We start from the raw sequence: 23,841 nt of genomic DNA, 5'->3' as shown, positions 1-23,841 counted from the left end.
TGATGGGGTACAACTTATCATTTTTTTCTGTTATGGTAAATGCTTATAAGATTCAATTTAAATCTAGTGTTTGGTAATACTACCTTTTTTTTTTTTACCATTTTTTGATAAAGTGTTACAGATTTGGTTGCTTCTACAAACATGGAAAAAAGGATTTCTTACTTAACTCTCAGATAAAATATCTACAGTATAAACCTTACTGTTTAAGCCATATGATCATGGTTTAATAGGGCCATTGGAAAATAGGAATATGACCTGTTTTCATGTATCATAATTAAAATGCCAACTATGGCATAGTGAATAAACTTAAATATCAAATCAGAATGTCTCAATAAAACAATTTAAAGGAAACATTCTATAAAATGTTTTTTAAAACTTAAAGTTTCATAAAGAACTTTTACGTAAGATTAAATTAACATTTTCCCACATTATCTATCTCTTCTTAGAGTTATTAAATTTCTCAAGATGAGGATACATGAATTCTCACAACTTGAAATAATTTCTAGGAACTTTTAGATAAATGCTACTATTATCTATATAAAATCAACCTTGAGGAACAGAGGAATTCCTATGTAAGCTGCTGAAATTGTTTAGTATTTTCAGTTTCTATCTGGGAACCACCCAGAGCTTTAAGTTATGTTTACTGTCTGCTAGATAATGTCCCAAAAGAAAAAAAGATTGAAGAAACAGTTGTGAAATTGTTGGTTAAGCTTTATAGGTTGCCTTGAATAAAGAAATTTAATAAAAAACAGTTCAGAACTCATTGCAAATATTTAATGGTACATATTTAATGCAAAGAATTAAGTGTTGCAGGCGAGTAGGGTACCTTGCCTTGTAGGAGCTTACATTCTAATAGAGAAATTAAGGCATATATATAAGATAAAATATAAGTACTAGTAAGTGCCTGTTGTCTATTTCCAGCTCAGCATTTAGAGTATTTTGAATATTTATATTTATTTTTCTATCTTGTATGCTAGGATAGTAAACTCTAAGAGGGAAGGAATGTGTCTTATTCATTATTGAACCTCGAAACCCAGTACAGAATCAGTATCAATAGACAAGTACTCAATAAATACTAACAAAATCAAGGTAAGAGAGTATATGTTGTAGCAAGATATCACAGCTAAATAGAGGAATTATAAAAACATTAGGGAGATGTCCAGTTTCAGTTGGGTTTTGAAATATGAAAATTTATATGGTAGAGATTAGTCAGGGTGAAGGAGAGAATTCAAGGAGGAAAAATGAGAAGCATGTTTAAAAGCATGGAGATAAGAAATTAAAGAGTATTCTGGGAAAGCATATATTTCTGTCTGGTTAGAACAGAAGACAAGTGTGTAAAAGTAATGGTGGACTAGGCCAGATAGGTAAACTGGGACCTGACTATGGCAAGCTTTAAACACCTGGTGAAAATGTTTACTTGGTAGGCATTTAAGATTTTGAGCAGGAAAATGACTTGATCAGACTTATGCTTTAGGAAGATAAATCTAATAGTGGTTTTGGATGGAGGGGATAAGCTGATTGCAAATTATAAGGCTAATGCTATATCACCCTTTTTATATATTTCTGGGCTCAATTTGCTAGTATTTTGTGTATGTGGTAAAATACAAACAACATGAAACTTACTATTTTAACCACATTTAAGTGTACAGTTCAGTGATTAAGTATATCCATGATGTTGTGCAACCGTAAGTACCATCCATCTCTAGAACTTTTTTGTCATCCCAAACTAAACTGCTGTATCCATTAAACACTAACTCTCCATTCCCTCCTCTCTCCAGCTCCTGGTAATCACTATTCTACTTTCTGTCACTATGAATTTAACTATTCTAGGTACTTCATGCAAGTGGAATCATACATTTGTCCTTTTGTGTCTGGTTTATTTCACTTAGCATAAAGTCTTCAAGGTTCATGTTATAGCATATAACAGAATTTCATTCTGCTTGAATAATATTCCAGTGTATGTATATACCACATATTGTTTATCCATTCAGCCACCACTGGACATTTGGGTTGTTTCCACATTTTGGTTATTGTGAATAATGTTGCTATAAACATTATTTTGTTGATGATTTCTTATATCTATATTTATGTGAGATATTGGTCTATAATTTTCTTTTCTTGTAATGTCTTTGTCTTGTTTTGGTATCAAGAATGTTGCTCATAAAATAAGTTGGGAAGTATTTCTTCTTTTTCTGGAAGAGATTGTGTAAAATTAGTATTATTTCTTTTTTGAATGTTTGGTAGTATTTACCAGTGAAACCACCTGGACCTGGAGTTTTCTTTGTTAGGTTTTAAACTACAAAGTCCACTTATTTAATAGATATGGGATTATTTTGGGTTATTTACTTCTTGAGTACATTTTGGGGATTTGTGTTTTTCTAGGAATTAGTCCATTTCACTAACTTGTCAAATTGATGGACATGGAGATCACTGTATTTCCCTTATTATTCCTTCAATGTCTATAGAGACCTACTCTTTCATTCTTGATACTGCTCATTTGAGTCTTCTCCCCCCGCCCCCCCATCAGTCTGGCTGGGGTTTTATCAGTTTTATTGACTCTTTTCAAAGAACCAGCTTTGTTTCATTGATTTTTTTCTATCGTTTTTGTTTTTTGTTTCACTGATTCCTGGACTTATTTTTATTTTTTCCTTCTTTCTGCTTCCTTTGGGTTTAATTTGCTCCTCTCTTCAAATTTCTTAAAGTGAAAGCATGAAGTATTCATTTGAGAGCTTTCTTCTTTTTAATCTAAGTATTTGATGCCATAAATTTCCCTCTAAGCCCAACCTCAGTTACATCTGATATATTATATTTTCATTTTTATTCAGCTCATATATTTTCTAATTTGTCTCCCTCTTTGACACACGAGTTATTTAGAAGTGTGTTGTTTAATTTTCAATCATTTGGGGGATGTTCCACATATCTTTCTGTTACTGATTTCTGAGTTCAAATGCTTTGTGGTCAGAGAGCATACTTTGTATGATTTCAATTTCTTCAAAAATTTTAAGGTTTGCTTTATGACACATGATGAAGTTTACCTTGGGGAATGTTCTATGTGCACTTGAGAAGAATGTGCATTCTGCTCTTGTTGGATGGAATGTTATATATATGTCAGTTACATCAAGTGAGTTGATAGTGTTGTTCGGGTTTCTATATCCTTGCTGTTTTCTATCCATTTGTTCTATCAATTATAGAAAGTAGAGTACCGAAGTCTCCAGGTATAATTGCAGATTTTATTTCTCCTTTTATTTCTATTACTTTTTGCTTCACATTTTTGGAAGCTCTGTTATTAGGTGCATTTTGGAAGCTCTGTTATTAGGTGCAAATGCATTGTTATGTATTTTGGATAAACTAACCTTTTTATCATTACATCATGTCCGTCTTTATTGCTGGCAGTTTTCTTTGTTCTAATGTTTGTCTGGTATTAATGTAGTCATTCCAGCTTTCTTTTAATTAGTAATTGCATGGTATATCTTTCTCCATCCTTTTACCTTTAACCTATCTATATCATTACATTTAAAGTGGGTTTTTAAATAAACAGCATAGGGCGCCTGGTTAGGCAACTGCCTTTGGCTTGGGTCATGATCCTAGAGTCCCAGGATCGAGTCCCGCATCGGGCTCCCTGCTCGGCAGGGAGTCTGCTTCTCCCTCTGACCCTCTCCCCTCTCCCCTCTCATGTGCTCTCTCTCTCTCATTCTCTCTCTCAAATAAATAAATACAATCTTTAAAAAAAATAAACAGCATATTGTTGGGTCATGATTTTTTATCCAATCCAGCAATCTCTGTCTTAATTGGTATGTTTAGACCATTTACATTTAATATATCTAATATGGTTAGATTTAGATCTACTCTTTTATGTTTGTCTTTCCTATGTTTGGCTCTGCTGTTCCCTCATTTCTTGCCTACTTATATATTATTTGAAATGTTTTTAGTATTCTATTTTATCTATTGGTACCTATATCTCTTTGTATTTTCTTTTTTTAGTAGTTGCTCTAGGAATCACTATATACTATATGTAGTATATTATATATATGTTATATGTATTATATATATATATAATTTAGGTATATATATATATTTTCAGAGTCTACTAGTTTTCATTTTACTACTTCAAGTAAATGTAAAGGCTTTACACCTATATAGGTCCCCTTACCCTCCCCCCTTTTATTATAGTTGTCACACATATCACATCTACATACATTAACTCACCTCCTAACAACATTACAACTTTTGCTTTCAATAATCCTGTGTATTTTAAAGATATTGAGAGGAGGAAAAATAACTATTTTATTTACCTATATATTTAGTATTTATGTTGCTCTTCCTAAGGCATCCTGCAGTTCCAATTTCCCCTTTGGTATCATTTCCTTTCAGTCTGAAGAAGAAGCTAAAAGAACTTCTTTTAGCACGGATTTTAGAGCAGGTCAGTTGACAAAAGAATTCTTTTTAATTTTTCTTTCTCTGAGGATGTCTTTAATTTCACCTTCATTCTTGAGAGATATTTTCACTGAAGATAGAATTCTAAGTTGGCAGTTCTTTTATTTCAGCACTTTGAAATGTTGCCCCACTGTCTTCCAGGCTTTATGGTTTCTGAAGAGAAATCTGTGGTCATTCAAAACATTGTTCCTCCATATGTATCATTTTCCTCTGGCTGCTTTCATAATTTTTTTTAAAATTTTTTTTTGGCAGTTTGATCATGATGTTTAAAGAGGCATGGTTTTCTTTGGGTTTATCCTGTTTGGGGTTCATGGAGTTTCTTGACTCCATATATTTGTGTCTCACCAAGTTTGGAAAGTTTTCAGCCATTATTTCTTCAAAATATTTTCTAAACAAGTCTTTTTCTCCTTTTGTTGTACTCCAGTGACACAGATTCAGACCTTTTGATATTGTCCTACAGGTTTCTGAGGCCCTGTTTTTGTTTGTTTGTTCTGTTTTGTTTTGATCTGTTTCCTCTATATTCTGCAGGTTGGATAATTTCTACTGATCTGTCTTTGAATTTGCTGACTCTTCATTCCTCTGTCATCTCTATTCTGCTATTAAATAGGCTATCCAGTGAATATTGTATTATTCAGTTCCAAAGTATTCATTTGGTTCTTTTCATACCTATTTCTCTACTGAGAATTTCTCTTTCCATTAATTTTAAGAGTATTCAGTTTTACCTCATGGAGCATAGTTATAATAACTGTTTTAAAGCCACTGTCTTATAATGCCAACACCTACATCATCTCAGGGTAGCCAATATTGACTGGCTTTTCCCTTGAGAGTTGATCAGATTTTCCTGGTTCTTTGCATAATTAGCAATTTTGGATTGTACCAAATGTCCAACATTTTGGTTACGTTGTGAGAGTCCAAGTACTCTTAAAACTTCCCAGAGAATGTTTATTTTGTTTGAGGTGTCCAATTCATTTAGATTTAGATAGGAAATTCTCTCTTGCCTTTCACGGGAAATGGTTCCCATGTCAGTTCCATTTCAAAGCTGTGTCTGCCCTACATATACACCACTTAGGATGGTGGTTTATTTTGTAGGTGAGTTCTCAAAGCCTTTGTTATGTTTGTCTTTGTTACATGTATGTGAACCTCACAGGTGAGACCAGGACTTGTGTCAGTTCATAATCAGAATTGGGAGATCTTATTCAGCTTTCTCCTCTACAATCTCCCCAACTCTCCAGCTCTCAGGGCCCCTTTTCCCCAGACCTCTGGTTATAAAGTCAGCATGTCTCTGAGTTTTGGCTTATCAGAGTCAGGCAGTCTGCATAGTTTGGGCTGCTCACAGGGTGAAACAAAGGAAAGATAAGATATATAATGGGAACCCCTTGCTGTCCCTGCAAGTCTTTAGACCACAGGGGCCCTGGTTTCCAGTTACTGTGGCAGAGACAAGCTGTTTCTTGGGATCTTTAGGTGACTGTGCCACCACCATCATCGCCACAGTGGCAATTGAGCTTTGCACTGCAACTGGCTTCAGGGTAGGGCTAGGAGAGAAAAAAGGGGGAAAGGGGGAGATTCTTTTCATACTTTGTAGTTCACAGGAGTCCATTTCTCCAATTCCCAAACTAAAAAGAGGGGTTTCTCTTAAGTTTTTGTTGTTCTTGTCTATGGTTCTGCAACTTGGCCCACTCTTGAGTCACCATCAGCAGATAAGAAAATAAAATGCAGAAATTCACCACCATACTGGTTGTTCTTCAGGTTCTGATTTCCCTTCCCATATGCCTTTTGTTTACCTTCAGAATCTTCACTTAGTTGCTTTTTGTATTTAGAATTTTTAGTTCTAAACAGTGAGAGAGATGTCTGATAGTGAACTTACTGTATTTTGGCTGGTGCTGGAAACTTAATCTCTTTTTGTTATAAGGAGAGAGCAGCAGAACCACTACTGAACTAGGACTTAGCAACTGTCTGAGAAAACCTCAGTTAACTTTACTATTACCAAACATGCTAAAATAAAATTTATATGAATATTTAGCCTTACAAATAATCTGTTACTACAAATGAGCACTACAAGGCCTCTGCCCTGCAGCTAAGGAAGTTATACTTTTGGGGATATACATAAGTTTCACTCTTGAGTGAATTTTCCTACAAAAATAATGCTATACATGCTAGTGCTGTATTTCATACGTGCATCATTATGATGTTACTGTGTGACTCTTCAGTATGTGCACAATGAGCTAAAAGACTCTCGTGAGTTGACTCAGAAACCTAACCACCAACTAAAATATTGTTTCTATGAATGTATTCTGCTATCCAATTTTTAAATTTTTAATTATCAAAATAATACATGTACATAATAGTCATATGCTATTTATATAATTATTATAATCTGCAGAGCCATATAGTGTACTATAATTGTATTTCCTTTCTTTTACAATATTTTGTTTTCCCAGGAATTAAGAATTGCCTCCTTTTGTTGTACTTTTCCATACCTCTCTCAGTTTTCAATGTTTCTATAGCATCACCAAACTTTCTTAACAAGAAACTATAAATGTCCCAATAGACTCAAGGTATTAGTTGTAAAGTTTTTCTTGGACACCCTTCCTGAAGCCCTTTATCCTTATACTTTAGACTGACTGATCTTCCGTTGCACAGGGGTCATCATGGGATTCCTCTTGACCACTGTTCTCAGAATTCCTTTACCTCAATCCAGTATTTGGATCCCATTTTTCCTGGATGGCTATGTATCTATCATAACAGGCCCAATTATGCTTCAGTAACAGATGACCCCCAAAATCTCAATGGCTTTCAGTGATAAAGATTTATTTCTTGTACACATTACATGTCCATCATAGGTCACTTTTACCTCTGTGCCATATTATCTTCATTCCAGGACCCAGGCTGACAGCAGCCTCTGCCTAGAACACTGCTGGTCATCATAGCAGAAGGAAAAGAGAATGGTGAATCATGAACTAGTTCTTAAAGTATTTGCTCAGAAATGACACAAAACACTTCTATCCACATTTTACTGGCCAAAGCAATTCACATAGCCATACTTGAGTTCAACAGGGTCACTACATATCCTCCTGGAGGGTGGATCGTGGGAGGAGGAACCAAATCATGTAGTCAAGTCTGACATCAACAGAACAGAGATACATAATCTTCTGCAGGGAGGCAAAGTTAATACATTATGAATAATAAAGCTATCATAGCATGCCTTCCTCTTTCTTGTTTATTCCATCATTTTCATGAAATGCATCCTCCACCCTTGTAGGTTTATGTCTCTTTTTGTTCCTTTATTGTCATTTCAACAGTTTTAGGAGAACCACAGAAATGTATCCAATATGCCATGTTTAACCAAAGTCCACCAATTACTTTAAAAAGGAACTGCTAGGACATGGCCTATTTGAAAGAGGAGGGCTGTCTGTAATTATCATTTTCATTTAGTGTCCCATATTCCATTATTTATAGCAGTTTTTCCCAGATCCTACAAATGTCAATAAAGGATTTAAACTGTATTTCTTTCTGAATACAAAACTATCCAATATGGTAAATTCACTTTAAAACTGAGGCAGAGTTTCTAAAACAACTTTGATCTTAAATATCTTGATTTTGCCTTTTATCATTTTCTCTAAGCTCCAGGTTTATGTCTTCAATGAAATCAAGCAGCTTCAAAGAATTTCATTCTACTCCTGTAGCCACAGACAATGGTATATTCAACATGTTGGTCTAACTCTGAAACCTACCTGCCTCTGCTGTCTGTGACTTATCTTAAATCTTATATTTGGGAAAATACAATCTTATTTAGTTATGAAATGGAAAATACAGAAAATGGTTGCTGAAGGGCTCTAATAGAAAAGAAATGGTCAAATTCAGCTTTTTATTACATTAGTTTTTATTTGATATTCTAATAACTGAGATATAAGAGAAGAAAAACTTGCTTTTTAAATTTTGGAGTGTGCAGTAAAAAGATTAAGTATTTCTTAAAAGGTAAACCTTGCTCAAATGCATCATTCCTATGTGTTAGTACTATCACTGCTTGGGCCTGGGCTTCTAAAGTTAGGCTTTCTCAGGGCGCCTGGGTGGCTCAGTCAGTTAAGTGTCTGCCTTCAGCTCAGGTCACGATCTCAGGGTCCTGGGATGGAGCCCAGCACTGGGCTCCCTGCTCAGTGGGGAGTCTGCTTCTCCCTCTCCCTTTGCCGCTCCCCCTGCTCTTGCATGCTCTCTCAAATAAATAAATAAAATCTTAAAATAAGTAAAGTTAGGCTTTCCCAGTTCAAATGCTATTTCCACCTCAAAATTGTCATGGATCCTGGTAAATGACTTAAATCTCTTTAATCTCAGTTCCTCATTTATAAAACAAGAATAATAGCATTTCCAAGAAAAAGTTAAGAAAGTTAAATCACCCATATAAAGCTTTGACATAGTGCCTGGCGGACAGTAAATGCTCAGTAAATGTTGAATAAATGAATTTCTGTCCTTAATTAACAGCTATCTTTTATTTAAAGTTTATATAAGCCAAGTCCAATTATAACCAAGCTTAAAAACTATGCCTTTAATGTAATAAAACCATATATTTTGTGTTTGGTCAAGTTCAAAGTTACTTATTTATTAAAATCTTTTTTTCTTTAATTAAATGAAGAAATTTTAAGATTTTTACTCCTTGATTTTGTTTTTCTAAATTCATCCAATCCAAGACTGGGATAATTGACTCCCTAGGTACTAATCTTTTTTTTTAACTTAGTAAATCTAAAACACTCCATGAGAAAACTCACCACAAACCTAAATCAACTCTACCTGTTGACATGTCCAAATATGGCCTATGACATACCTAGGCCAAAGTGAAATGCCAACACTATACAGAGAGGTTTTTAATTATACAGGTCTTGAGGGGTACAGAGTCTTAAAAGCCATTCTTGAATAAAGCTGGCTTCATTGTTCAAAGGACAATCTATATGTTATTAGAGAATATGTAAACCATACAGGATTATTAAAGTATTTGAATTCTTAATAAACATCTGAGAAGTATCTGAGACTCTGAAAGCAACCTGGGGTAAACTCTCCTGTGAACCTTTGATGACAGAGACCGAAAAGGCCTTTACAAATAAACTAAAACCAAAGACTATGGCTGCAAAGGCAATTAGTACCAGATATTAAGGAGAAAATAAAAAGCAAATAAACCCAGAAAGGTAAATAGATCCATTCCTTTCCACTCTTTGCTGTTCAACTGATTTCATTTCTTTCTTATGGAAATTCATTAGAAATATTTTGTTATGCATCCAAAAGGCTGCCTTCAATTTACATTCATGTTTAATAGTGCAGAGAATAGTACAGATGATGTAGAAAAAGCAAAAAAAGAAAAAAAAGCAGAATTTACAGGTTTCTGTCAGGTCTGTCATCTCATTGAGCCTACTTTTCTCATCTGCAAAATGACAGTGAAAATGTCTGCCCTACAAAGTTGTGATTATGAAACATGGTAAAATAAATGAAAATGCCTAGAACAGTGCTGTTCAATGGAAATATAAGGTGAACCACAAATGTGACCACACATGTAATTTTAAATAAAAAAATTAAAAGAAGCAGGTGAAATTAATTTTAATAATATATTTTATTTAACTCAATAGATTCAAGATATTATCATTTCAACAGATAAATCAATATAAAATTATTAATGAGACTTTTTTTTACATTCTTTTTTGGTACTAGGTCTTTGCAAATCAGTATGTATTTTACACTCACAGCAGAGATCAATTCAGACTGGCCACACGTCCAGCACTCCATGGCCACTTGCAGCTAGGGGCTACCAGATTAGACAGTAGAGGCCTGGAGCCAAGGCGAGGCTTGATATGTTTACTATACCCAAACACTATTTCCTACCAGATAAACCCTGTGGGGCGTAGAAGCTATTTTTTAAAATCAACCACATTAAGAAAGTTTGTATTTTTATATCTTTGATATAGTATGTGATATGATATATAATATGTAATATTGTGGTAAGAATTTAAAATAAAATACTATCTATACTGACTAGACCAAGTATTTAACCAAAATAAGAACAACCAAAAATGACTGTTATAAGTCACTAATATTCATTTATTTTATATTTATTTTTGTGATATTAGGATCTGAATTATATATTAATTTGACACAGACTCTAATAATCTAAAAAAATAAATAAACCTGACATAACTATAAGCACACAAATAATTCAAATAACTAACAATTGATTTAACTACACTCTTAGCAAAGAAATAGGAGAAAAGAACAAAATATTTCCCTATATTACTAAATTTTTATTTCACAGGACTTAGCACTGGTAAGTCATGTTACAGTTTTAATGGCTTTTTTCTCATAAAAACTTAACTGTATTCTCTAAATAACAGATGACCACCTATCGTGACAACCTGATTATATGTGACTATAAGTTAAAATGCTATATTTATTTCAAAACAAAACAATCCACTGGAGTTAAAACATTAAATATTATTTGTATTACATTCATTATTAAAATTACACTGAATAGTATACAGTTGGCAAATTCTTGTATCTTGATCTCAAAAGCAGGGTGGAAAATGTATGGAAAACACTTCTTAACTGCCAGGTCTTTCTGAAAGTTATGCACAAAGCACAGATCACGTGCACACACATACAATTTATATTTAAGTATGCTCTCGTTTTCTGTGTATGAAGATGCTCCTGCAGTTCATATATTTTTCATCAATTTTTCTCTGCGCTGCCCAGTAGTCCAACACAAGTGGTCAGATAATCACAAGAGTAAAATGGAGACAGAATATTGGATAGACGATTGCTACACCTCGTTTCAAATCAGACAAGGACTATTTAGTTACCTAATATAACTTCAGCATCACAAAGTTTACAAAATTCTAAATGACCAAAACTCTTTGGACTTTGGTTTTTCATTTACTATGTGTTCAAAAGATGGCAATCTAGAATATAGGCCCTCTTCCTCCAATTTCCTATCAGGATGCTCAGTCTGAAGTGATGCATAGGGAAAAAGTACCACTAGCTAAATCATTCATTCTGTATCTGTAGCACTGCCTATGTGTCTGTCCCTCTGCAGTCTCCTGAACAAGAATTTGCCTCACCTCACCCTACTCAGGTTTAAAAATCTACGATGGGTTCACACAAACAGGTCTAGCAGTGGAAAACAGGGTTCAAATACTTACATTATCATACTGACGTCATTTTCATTGAAACTTTCACGAGGAAGAAGTGATTCCCTCAACTGGACATGCATATTTCCCAAGTTAACTGACGCTGCCCCTAAGAGTCACTGATACTGAACACAGACACAAAGACATCTACTACACAATTTTAAACACTTGGCCAAACTGCAGAAATAAAACTATCCAATGCATTAAGAAAGACTCACATCTGGCATTTCTGTAGAGAAGGAAAGGATCCTGGAGCTGGAAATCCAGGTCTTTAGTAATGGGTTCTGTCCTGTTTTCCATGCTCAACCTATTCATAATGGTGAACCCATGCTTTGGGGAAGCAGACCTAAAAATCACAAGGGGTGGGGAGGATATCAAAAGACAAATTATTCCACAGAAGTACACTTTAGTAGAACTACTATTTGAATGTGTCTCTCAACCTTTTTGTATGTATATAGAGCTTTGTGCAAGCAGACTGTACACATATAAAGCAATGATTCTTTACTATTGGCTAACAGTACTAATGTACTAATGCATGTACTACTTCCTATGTAATACATCCAGCATGACTGCCCTTGCTGTCCCTTTGGCACAAGTCCTACCTATTTAGCTATGTGTATATAGATATCTTGCTTCCCTATCTAGGTTGTAAATTCCTTTAAGGCAGAAATATTAACCACTTTAAAAAAATTACTAACAGATACTTTTAAAGAATCTTGATAGTTAATATAGAGTGCACATCAAAATCATACAAAGAAGTTTTTCATAGAAAATATTAGTGTTGGTTTGAAATTGAAGTTGTAAAATTTCTTAGAGAAATGATGCCCCTCTGGTCAAAGAACCTGTGATGAGATACAGTATAATTAAAAGATCACAGAATTTAATTCAAGAAGCAGCTATTTATGGGGTGCCTGAGTGGCTCAGTTAAGCGTCTGCCTTCGGCACAGGTCATGATCCCAGCGTACTGGGATCGAGCCCCATATTGGGCTCCCTGCTCCGTGGGAGGCCTGCTTCTCCCTCTCCCACTCCCCTTGCTTGTGTTCCTTCTCTCACTGTGTCTCTCTCCGTCAAATAAATAAATAAAATCTTAAAAAAAAAAAAAGCAGCAGCTGTTTTGTTTTCCTCCTAAAGGAAACAACTTCATAGATAAACTACTATAAAAGTTTTTCTCCATAAAAATGTGTCATTTAGTGACTTTTTATTTTTCGTTTCATTGAATAAACCTTCAGTGCCTACTCTGTCAGGCAGAAAGAGCCCAAATTACACAGAGTGTAACTCTAACAACCACGTGTGCATTTGTCTACTCTTGGGTGACAGCCATATAGTAATCCAACTGTGCAACTTCTGGTGACAAATGAAACACCAAATGCTTCTACGCTGAAACTGAAGCAAGCAGAATTCATTTATTTACTTTAAACTAGGGCAGCAGGGTAACCAACCCACAGAAATGTTCTGAGCGATAGGAAGAAAAGGTGTTTGTTTTAGTTTTATTTCACATTAACCCTTTGATGCTACTAAAGAAGTAAAATACAGCTACAGTACTACTTATGGAATTTTCTTTTGAGACCTCCAATTTTAAACTTGATGGAAGGCAATCCTTGCCTAACTTATTTTATGAAAAGGTAAAGCAGTGGTGGGCATATAATCAATACTAGAAAGCATTATGATAATCATTTCAACTTAAATTCTGAGGAAGAATGAAAAAGAGTTCCCAAGATCTCTAACAGAGGGCCCTCTGGAAGTGTCAAGTTCAAAAATCACCAGTGGGTGTCTCTATGAACTCTCTATTAAGAAAGCAAGCCATGGGAGGAAATAAAGAAAAGAAATAATTTTTTAAATGGGATTAGGTGTTTTTATAGAGAATCAGAATTTGATTCTTCAAGTATTTCATTATCACAACAGGACCTTACCTCTCTAATAGTATGGTTACTATACCATCTCATAATTTACAAAATAGGCTCAGGGGATGAATGTGCCAGTTCCTCTAAAGCAATATCTGTAACAGAAGTCAAAATATTATCACCAGCAGCTCCATTACCTGTACTAAAAACTCCCTTCTGACTTTTATGAGCTTTCTGTCATTCTCTACTGAGGAAAGACCTCAACATGCTAGAATCTGGCATCTATCTGACTCGGGGGGACGCTGGCCCACGCCCGTGGAAGGGTCGGGGGTGGGGGTGGGGGAGAGATGGGAAAAGCCCCTATTCTTGAGGAGTTAGATTTGGGGAAGAGATTAAGGAACAGGGAAAAGAGTTTAATGTTGAACTGACAATTCCATTTGGAACTCAGAGTATATTAAGAAATACTTGAAAATGTAAACCTACATTTGGTTTGGGCACAAAAGAGAAAATACTTGTATAATTTGTTAATCTTCTGCAGTCAAAAAAAAAAAGAGGGCCTACTAAAAATCCCTAAAACAAATCATTAGTATATATTAATACATCTTTTCTTTCACTTCTCAGAAGAGTAATACTTGTACAAAATGAATGAGCAATGCACTCTTTGTGTGTGCTTGGAATAAGTCAGAGTTCATCTGTTTGGTTTTCTTTTCACAATTCAGAATTCTCAAGAGGAGTCCATACTCACTTGGCAGTATGTTCTGGTGCTTTTGGAATGTTTTTGAACATAATGTAAACTAAAGTAGCCAATGGCTCTTAGGCACTCCCACCACTTTTCTAATAAACCAATCTCCTCTACCTACTCTGATGGCCTTGCTCATCCATTCCTTTCTTTCCACTCCCACTGTAGCTTCAGCCTCCACCTACACACTCTTCCGCCATGCTTGCACTGGGCCTGCAACTAGGTTCTCGTTTTGCTTGTTATCTGTATGGCTGACTCTTCTCTGTATCTCTGGGTCCCAAAAACTCAACCACTAGCCCTCATCACTTTCTTCTCCTTCAGAGAACACTTGTACTCTCATGGCTTCAATGACCAGTTTAAGGCAGATGGCTCCAAGCTCAGTATCTCCATCCCTAACCTGTCCTGAGGGACCTGACACCTTATTTGAATGCCCTATTACTCCAAAATCATTATTTCAAAATAAAATTATCTTCAAACCAGATTCTCCACCTCCTATCTTTCCATCCTGCTCACGATTCTGTCATTCTTTGTCTTCTATTTAAACATCTTAATTTTTTTTTAAATATTAACATTTCCTCTATATGTACAATCTTTCAAGAAATTTTTTCAATCTCAACTTCTACCATTCTAGTCCCATACTCCCATCATCTCATATCTACTACCCTGCAATAATCTTCTCATTGTCCTCTTTAAGCCCAACTTCTTCTAGAACCAGTGCATCCTCATAATGCTAATACACTGACTTTCCCCACACGTTTTGCTATAACTCTATTACTTCCCTGTTTATAAACCTTCAGTGACTCCCTACTGCTAAGAAAATAAATTTCAAAATCCTTGGTCTGACATTCCAAGCCAGCAAAATTTCTTTACCCTTACTGTCTTCTAACTGATACAAACCAGTATAAACTCTCTGCAGCCAAAAGTCATTTTCCTTACTGTCCCTTCACCACACTAGGTCCTATGCCTCAGCTTCTGCCATTCTTCCTGTTGAGACAGCCCTTCCCTCTCCTCTATGCAAGTTAGCGCTACCTTATTCCTGAGGCCTACTCTGGATGCACCAATTCTATACAGCCTTCCATAACCCATTCATTGCTTATAACTTTTCAACTGGCCCTGAGGATAAGCTATCTATTGGGATTTATCTTTATTTTTTTAATTTTTATTTATTTTGGGGGGTTTATCTTTAAATGTGAATGTCTAAAAAAAAATGCATGTGTGTGTGTGTGCATTTTCTGTCTCCCCAATGAAGCTGTTAGCTCTAGAAGGGTTTGTACTAGGCCTTTGTATTTTATCTTTGTCCTCCCACTGACAATGATGGACAGTTTATGTGAATAAAATGCTTAAGTATTAAGACAATGTACATACTATGTGATATTAACAATTTCTGATACAAATGACAAAAACATGAATTTATTAAATTTATCTGGAAATATATTCTATATTAGCTATATAATGGAGGACTCAAAAGATATCTTTAGTTTTGGAGCACACTTCTTTAAAGAGTCAAAGGCAGGTGAGTGGGGAGGTGACCAATAAAACCTTTTTCCAAATAGTGATTAAAAAATCTAATATTCTTAATAGTGTACTTCTAGCTTCTTGCCAATGCATTATATTCAAGGACTCTGTACCATTCATTTGAATTAAAGGATAAATATTTAATACTGTTTTAAAAAGAACACAGAGATTTAAGCTCACCAATACTGGAGTTTAAATTACATTCTGAAATTAGTATTCCTCATACTATACCAGGTGACATTATTCAGTATTCCCTTCCTTATATCACTAATAACTTCAAACTAAGATTCAGGATTTTTCACTTCTCTTTGAAATAAAACTACATTTGAAGAAGAGTGACACAACTGAGTTAAAATATTCTTTCAAAGACTGTCAGTTTCTTCATAAACGTAAAATACTCTTACCTTGTGTAAACAAATAAGGTTCCTTCCACATCAGTCTTTTCCTAAAAAACAAAAAAAAAAAACAAAAAAACGAGCAAAATCTGTATATTCTCTTCATTAATAGTAACTTGCACAGAGGTTAGAGAACATTCAGTTTCAAGTAAGGCCAATCCATATAACAGGAGGGATTATTCTTAGGGAAAGGAAAAAAGCAGTTTCTTAGCCAGGTTGTGGCTCTGCTGATTAGGCAGCAGGAAGCAGCCATTCTCCTTTTGTCATTCACGAAATAAACCATCATTATTTCTCTTTACCAAAGACAGAGACAACAACACACCTCTGGCTAAAGTAATACAAAAATAAATACGCTCCATGGATTTCCTTTGAAAGAGGAGATAAGTGTGCTGCCTTCTCCTCTACCCTGTGACCTGGGTACATGACTGCGGAAGTCACTGGTGTTCACATTTCATTATCCCTCTCTTTATTGTCTGGGTTCATTTTCTCTTGCCATATCCTGTCACCTAGGAGAGCAGATGATCTGTCAATAATCCTACTTTGACTACAACACAGAAGAGAGCAACAATGCTGTAGTTTTCAGACAAATCAATCACCAACGTGGTGTGGAATATTTAAGAGTCTATTTTGGATCTCTGAAATCAAGTTAGAAACATTGCCAAGCTTGGACTCAAGAAATCTGCCTGAGAGAAACTGGTTAAATGGTAAAGTGAAAGTGATAAACTATCATTTCAGTTCATTTGGAAAGGCTCTCTTCCATCTCTCTGAAGACAGGAGCCCAGGCCCTGATGAAAATGTTTGTCAGTACAATGCATACTAAAAAAAAAAAAAATGCTTTAACTAGTAATCATATTATTATAATTCGGAATCTCAAAGGTACTTTTGCTACTTACATGCTTTAGTTTCACCATTCTATCTAACCTCCTAATATTTTATTATTAATCTCTATTACCAAAATCATTCAAAATTTAAGTAGTCTACAGTTTTGGGGAAAAATACACTCTTTAAGAACAAGGGTATAATATTAAATGTTAATTTCTTTAAAGGCACATAAAACATTGGAAGCATGATCCTCTCACATGCTCAAGTAATTTCAGCAATTCTCTTGGTCACCTTACTTCAGTGGGTCTTAAGGTATGGTCCCCAACTCAGCAGTATCAGCATCACCTGGGAACTTGATAGAAATGCAAATTCTTGGGCTCCTCCCAGGCCTACAGACTCAGACTGTGGGGGTGATGCCCAGCTACCTCATGTTCATTAAGCTGTCAGGTGATTCTGATGTACGCTATGTGAAAACTGCTGCCTTTGCCCAAAGAACTAGGAGTCCTGAAGTCAAAATCCACGATGTCCCAAATTGTGTCAAACATCACCAAACATTGTTTTTTAAGAGCAAATGGATATTAGGAGTAAATTACTTAGCAACAATGAGGATTTTAATCCTCATCATAGAATATGCAATTAGAAATAAAGAATTTATAACAGTTAAAAACAATTTTAGTCAGTCTTTTCTCTAATACATAAACACTGGGAAGAAAGTTAGAGTTCATCCTTAAAATGGATTTATTATAAAGTTCGTATAAATCACTTCAGTGTCCTATGAAAAATATCCTTACTTCTCAAATGTGGCCCTTTTCCACTGTGCTTTGAAAAAGAGTAAAAAAAAAAGATACAGAAACATTATTACTTATCTTTCCTGTGTAAACAAACATGGTTAATTCTTATCTGTTGAGAAATCTATATCCTGGGTGCACTTTAAGTGCTAAGAATTACCTAAAAACTTCCACAATATTAATCATTGAGAAAATGGCCGCTATAGAACAATAAATACTACCCAAACAAGTCTGAAAATTTGTGGGCATTCCTAAAGTTCAACTGGTACAGTTGGCAAGTATTTACAGTCCAGAGAGCCTTCAAGAAAAAAATGTGTAAAAATGAAATATTTAGTATTATTTATTACATTGATAAGAAGCTGAAACAGATATACAGGTTAAGGAACTGGAGAAGTCTACGTGCATTGTGAGGACCGCTTGCTACAAGGCCAAAACACTTTCCTGTCTTCCAGTATTTGACCTTAGACTGTTTCATCTTAGTGATCCAAACCAGGATGCTTCTATGGATCAGTACCCATATAGCTAATAGCTTTTGACTGTTTCCCTTCTTCCTCCATGAAGTAGCAATGGAAGTTACCTTTTCTTAAAAAAAAAAAAAAGACCTTAATGCCCAATTTTAGTTTTGAAAAACCCAGAATCAGAAATGTAAAAGGCATGTTTCTCCTGAAATGCTCCTCCAACTTGTAACAAGCCATTTTTTTTTTTTTGATTCCACATATTAGTGAGATCAAACAGTATCGGTAACTTTCTCTGACTTATTTCACTTAGCATAGTGCCCTCAAGGTAATGGACCCCCACCTCTTGATTGAAAAGAGTATTAAAGAATTTGTGGCCATCTTCAATTGGAACAGGTCTTTAAAAAGTCTGAAATTCTCCTGACTAGCCAGGGGCCAGACTCCCACAGCCCAATACCACAGACCTGGTCTCCCCGTAGAATGAACATCAAGCAACAGCTTTGGAGAGTTTTCCTTGGGATCCAGACCCATAACTAGGGAAGTCTGCACCAAACAAAACCCACTCCGTACTTTGCCCACCAGGAGCATTGTCATCAGCACTAGAGTGTATAGGGAATTTCTTTTGATTACAAATACCTGAAGTGGGGTTCTTGCCAGGTCATACTGGGCTAACTAGTTTATTATTCTATGTCTCAGTTCTACACTGAAAAGAGATAACTAGCCTATATCACTGTGATCTTTTGATTAGAAAAACAAAAACATTTTAAGTGGTATATTATACATGGATAAAAGGGGCTTTGGAAATGTAAATTCTGATCTACCAAGGCTGAAACAGCTCACATTCATGCATTTTCCTGGTACGGGCAGATCCAAGGGTAACCAGATTTTTTTTTCTTTCCGGGCAAAGCTCAGGGTTGGGGTTCTGGAGTATAGTTAGAACAAGATTTTATTAGATCCTCCTTAGGTCCTCCAGGCAAGGAGGACTTCTATGTTAAATTATTAGTTTATAGTTCTGGGGAATTTTAGCTAAAATTTTTTAAAAAAAGTACAATTTAATGATTTACTATTACACTCTAGTATAAAATCTAACATGTATTAAAAAATTAAGCAGTTCAAAATTTAAAATAAGATGATGGAATATAAAATAGTGCTAGTTGGCAAATTACTGGGACTTGGCACAGTATTTGACACTTTTGAAACAACCCAAAGCAAGCTCTGTATTACTAATTATCTATGTTAATACAATGAAAAAGTAGGTCTCCATTTATCCCCATAAACCTTTCTCTCTCAATCATGTACATAGCATCTAAGTCACCTATGAAACCTTTAACAAATAGCAATGCCTGGACTTCACATCCAGAGATACTGATCTGGCAGGTTATACTTTTTAAAACTCCAAGTAATTTTGATACACAGGAAACTTAGAAAACACTAGCTAGAAACAGGACAATAGTCACACTAAGGCAGTTTCTCAAGCTCAGTACTTTTGACATTTGGGGCCAGATAAATCTTTGTCATGGGGGCTTACCCTGTGTGTAGGATATTTTGCAGCATCCCTGGCCTCTATCCTTTAGATGCCAGTGTTATGTTCCCTGTTAGTGTGACAACCACAAATTTTGGTCATACTGCCAAAAGTTCTCTGGAGACAAAATCAAAACTAGCTACGAACCACTACTCTAAGGACTGAGAGGTGAAAATATATTCAAATGATATGTAGGTACTTTGGGGGAGGAGTCTTTCCAGATAATGAATGGGAAGTAGTTCTAGATCTTAAATTCCTATTCCGGTCATGACATAAGCTTAATTCTTCCTTCAAGCACCTCATTTTCTGTCTACCCTTCATTCCTAGTATCTCCTGCACTGAATGCCTGAAGTCATGCTTCATCTACTTCAGTGTAGTAAGAATTGCCCTTCTTTACCTCCCATCTGCTTTCTTGCATATACTTTCAGCTCCAATCTCAAGAATGTTCTTTATAATTCAGTAGGTTTATGTTCAAAAGGTTCCCATCCAAAGGCCCTGAGTAATGGCATATGGAGATGGTGGTGACAAACTGTTTACCCTCAGCAACTGCTCTGCATCTGAACTAGGTCTCTTTTTTCTGGCTACCACAGCCTTGATGATTAGTACTTTGAAAGAATGACCTTTTACTGAATGAATTATGCCCTGTCTGAAGGCAACAAGTCCAGGAAGCAGGAAAACATAACTCCTGTAAATAATGCATTGTGACACTTATGCCTTTTGATGAGGCTTTAGAAGGACTTCACTGGCTATCTAATAAACCTCTAACTATTTGAACAGGTATCTATCACAGAGATCCTGTCAAAAGCTTATAGGAGACAACTGTTTTCCAACAGGAATTTTCCTCTACATGTTAACAATTTCTCAAGATTCTCCAGACTCTAATCCCACTGTCAAGTAGGCTCACGTTACTGTACATCCCTGATCCTTTATCTCCTACAAGATTACCTTGACAGAATTAACACATTATGCCTTTGGCATTTTTTTTTGTAGAGCAGTATAATAGCAATACAATATGTAGAATATCTTTGTATTTTTCCTAAATTGCCATTGATGAAATCATCCAGCACATTGCTCAATGTCCTTTATATAAAGACCCAAGTGACAAATTCCCCTGGAAATTAGGAGGAAATAACCTCTCTGCTGACCAAGTGGTATACTTTCTGTTACAGAATGGTGAATATTGAAGATACCTCCTTTTCCTTCTCTGCTTGACAACTAGGAGTACAGACTGAAATTCCTTGCTCTATTGCAGCAAATTTCCTCACCTAAGAACTTAGGGCAAAACTATTCTCTTCTCTCCCATTTTAGAACCTCCTTTTTAATCTTTTTATTTTTGTTAATGATTTTCAGGTGAATTTTTTATTACAGACTGCTCAAGAGCCACACTAGAAACAGGCTATGTAAATGAATGCAAATGTTAAAAAATCTATGAATTTGTTCAATATGCTGTTTTCCTTGATTGAATTTTGATGTCTTGGAGAAGACATTAAAAAAAAAATCACCTGAAATCCATTCGTCCACGCCCCGTTCTTTATACTGTTTTCTAACTTATTTTAAAATGATGGATGGTTATATAATGGATGGATTATTATTTGAGACAAAAATCATTACGAGGAAAAGAAAAATTACATCTCTCTCTATTCAAGTGGGTGGGTTACAGAATCACAGGCAGTAATTCCTGCAAAGGACTCAAGTGTCTTGTGCTCCTACCCCATTGTAATTGTGAGGAAAATTAAATTTCATCCCATTGCTATTTATTGGGTTTCTGCTTTGAGAAGTGAACTAAATAATTCGGCTCCCAAATGGACTCAAATTTCAAACTCATTTTGGTCTTGGTAGGCTGTGGTGTAATGATCTTTCCAAGAGCGTCAGCCCCCTTCGAAGTGTTAGACCCAGCCCCCATTTTGTGCTCTATTTCCCAATGTTTGCTCTTTCCTTGGTGTATTTCCTGAGTTCACAAGTTCAATTTCTCCCCTTCTATCAAGGTTTGACTTCTCTTCGTCCCATCTAAGACTGATGTTCCTGAACCAGAACTCGGCTTTTTCATTCCTCCCTACCCCTCCTCCCCTACAGCCACGTTTCACTGTGACAGAATCCCGCTTTACTTTCTCGGAGTACATCAGTCTTCCGGCCTCAAATCATCAGGCCCCCCTCCTTCCTTCAGCTCTCCGGGTCCCGTCCCTGATCGGTCCAGTCTCCCCACGTGGGGTATCATAGATACTTAAGTCCTTTCCCCAACTTCAGGTGGCTTCTCAGGGCGGCCTCCCTCTTCCCCCAATCCCCGGCCCAGGGGTCCTGTTGCCACAACTTCGGCCTCAGGCCGCGATCCACCACCATCCACCTCCATCCACCTCCAGGGCGTCAGCGTCTCCTCCCCCTCACTGGGTTCTGGAGCCCCGAGTCTGACGACCCTGTCCCCACCCTCCCCCTGCCTGCACGGCCCCGTCGCGTCCGCACGCACCCACTCGTTGGCCCGATGGCCGAAAGTGTACAGAGCCACCTGGCTGGCCACGTCCACGATGCGGTTGATATAGGGGTCGTGGCGCTGCAAGGCCGCCAGGCTGATGTCGCGCCCCTTCCCCACCAGGCCGCCCGCCGCCACGGCCGCCATCTTCCCTCCCTCCCCGACATCAACCCAGGGCTGTCGGAAGCCACTCTCAATAGATCGCAGAACAAACGAGCCGCCTCACAACCGAAAACACGCGACGACCGCAAGTCCGGGGAGGCCTTCCTTCTCCAGCCATGCCCCCGCCCCCACGTCCGGTGACGGACGCCAGACATTACTAATCGATGGCCGCGCTCCCTCCCCCGACGATCGTTGCCGGGGGCAACCGCAAGCCCTGGCTGGAGGTCTGAATCCGGGTCCCCCGACCCTAGCGCTGTTTTCTTCTTACGCGAGCCTTGGAGCTGCACGCGGGCCGGGGTGTATCTCTTGGATGTGTTCGACGCCTTGGCATGTCTTTTCTTTGACGCTCAGTGATCAAACCTATAACAATAAATAAACCTCAAGAATTAATCACTGAAGAAAAAGGGAACCGTGATTTCTGTATGTACAAATACCCCGTGGTTCTCAAAGTGTGGTTCTCGAACCCCCTGAGAATTCCTGAGACCCTTTCAGGGGTCTGCCGTGTCAAAACCATTTTCATGACAATGCTAAGATTTATTTGCCTCTTTCACTGTGTTGACGTTTGCAAACAATGGCGAGTAAAGGTTCAGGCGTCTTAGAGTGATTCAAAGCAGGGTACCGCGGTTAAAGCCAGCGTCACTTGAGAGTGTTCTCCATAAAGCAGTAAAAATTATTAATTTTATTAGAGTTCAACTCTTTGGTTCACTTTTTAAAGATTTATTTTTTGGGAGCGAGAGAGCGAGTGCCCATGTGAGTGGAGGAGGGGCAGAGGGAGAGAGTCTGAAGCATGACTCCGAGCTGAGCCCAGAGCCGGACCTGTCTGGGTCTCCCCACCCTGAGATCAGGACCTCAGCCGAAACCAAGAGAGTCGGTGGCTCAGACAACTAAGTCACACAGGCACCCCACACTTTTTAAAATTTTGCTTGAAAAAAATAAGAAAAATACAAGAAAAAAGAAAAATAAGCACATGTGCTGAATACCTGAGTACCATATTATTTGTCTCTAGGAAAACACTTCTGTGCTTGAGTTGCAAGCTGAACTAGTATTTTTATTTTTATTTTCACGGGACACTTTTTATTTGAAAGAAAAGATGGACAAACTGTGGTTATTCAGACAGGTATTCGATAGACATTTTTTCGAAAATACATAATGTGCATCTGTCACTTCCAGGAAAACAAGGACAATGATTGTTGCCAATGATAATTTTTGAGTTTTCAAGTGAGAAATAGAAGTTTAGAAAACATGTATCCACTACCAGGAGTTGGACAGCTTTTCAGTACTTAGTCTTTTCTGATTGAGATCAGTGGGCATTTAGAAAGTCCGTGATGAGGGATTTGGTTTTTAAGCCTTTGGAGAATGGGAATGTTGTCAGTCTAAAACATGCATAACTGAATGTACATTTTTGTTAAAGTCTTTTAGCAAACGTTTATCATTTCTTTTGTAAAGGCATTTACCTTTGAGTCTTGGGTCCTATGGGCAAAGTCTACCTTTCCCAATATTTCAGGAAACATAGATACACCCTAGTTGGCTCCCTAGTAGTTAGT

The 23,841-nt window shown here is 36.7% G+C and overlaps 1 protein-coding gene across 2 annotated transcripts in view; it reads right to left on the bottom strand.

Annotated features, from left to right (window-relative positions):
• The window catches only part of DCP1B (decapping mRNA 1B), a 56,036-nt gene extending 33,606 nt beyond the window's left edge, over positions 1-22,430 (bottom strand). Inside the window, exons 1-4 of one of the 2 annotated variants that reach the window (XM_025851908.2) lie at positions 22,133-22,231; positions 16,094-16,134; positions 13,505-13,590; positions 11,813-11,940 (exon numbers count right to left, since the gene is read on the bottom strand). In XM_025851908.2, the coding sequence (XP_025707693.1) occupies positions 11,813-11,909 (97 nt within the window). In that variant the 5' untranslated portion in view covers positions 11,910-11,940; positions 13,505-13,590; positions 16,094-16,134; positions 22,133-22,231. Of the gene's footprint in view, positions 1-11,812; positions 11,941-13,504; positions 13,591-16,093; positions 16,135-22,132 lie in introns of both variants that reach the window. The other variant, XM_025851907.2, reaches the window with a different exon arrangement.
• Between the last annotated feature and the right edge of the window lie 1,411 nt (positions 22,431-23,841).

Source organism: Callorhinus ursinus, unplaced genomic scaffold (genome assembly GCF_003265705.2).
Source record: "Callorhinus ursinus isolate GAN/ISIS: 27379988/994484 unplaced genomic scaffold, GSC_fseal_2.0 scaffold74, whole genome shotgun sequence".
NCBI lineage: Eukaryota > Metazoa > Chordata > Mammalia > Carnivora > Otariidae > Callorhinus > Callorhinus ursinus.
The sequence above is the reverse complement of the archived record's forward strand: the minus strand, read 5'-3'. Positions and strand labels throughout refer to the sequence as shown.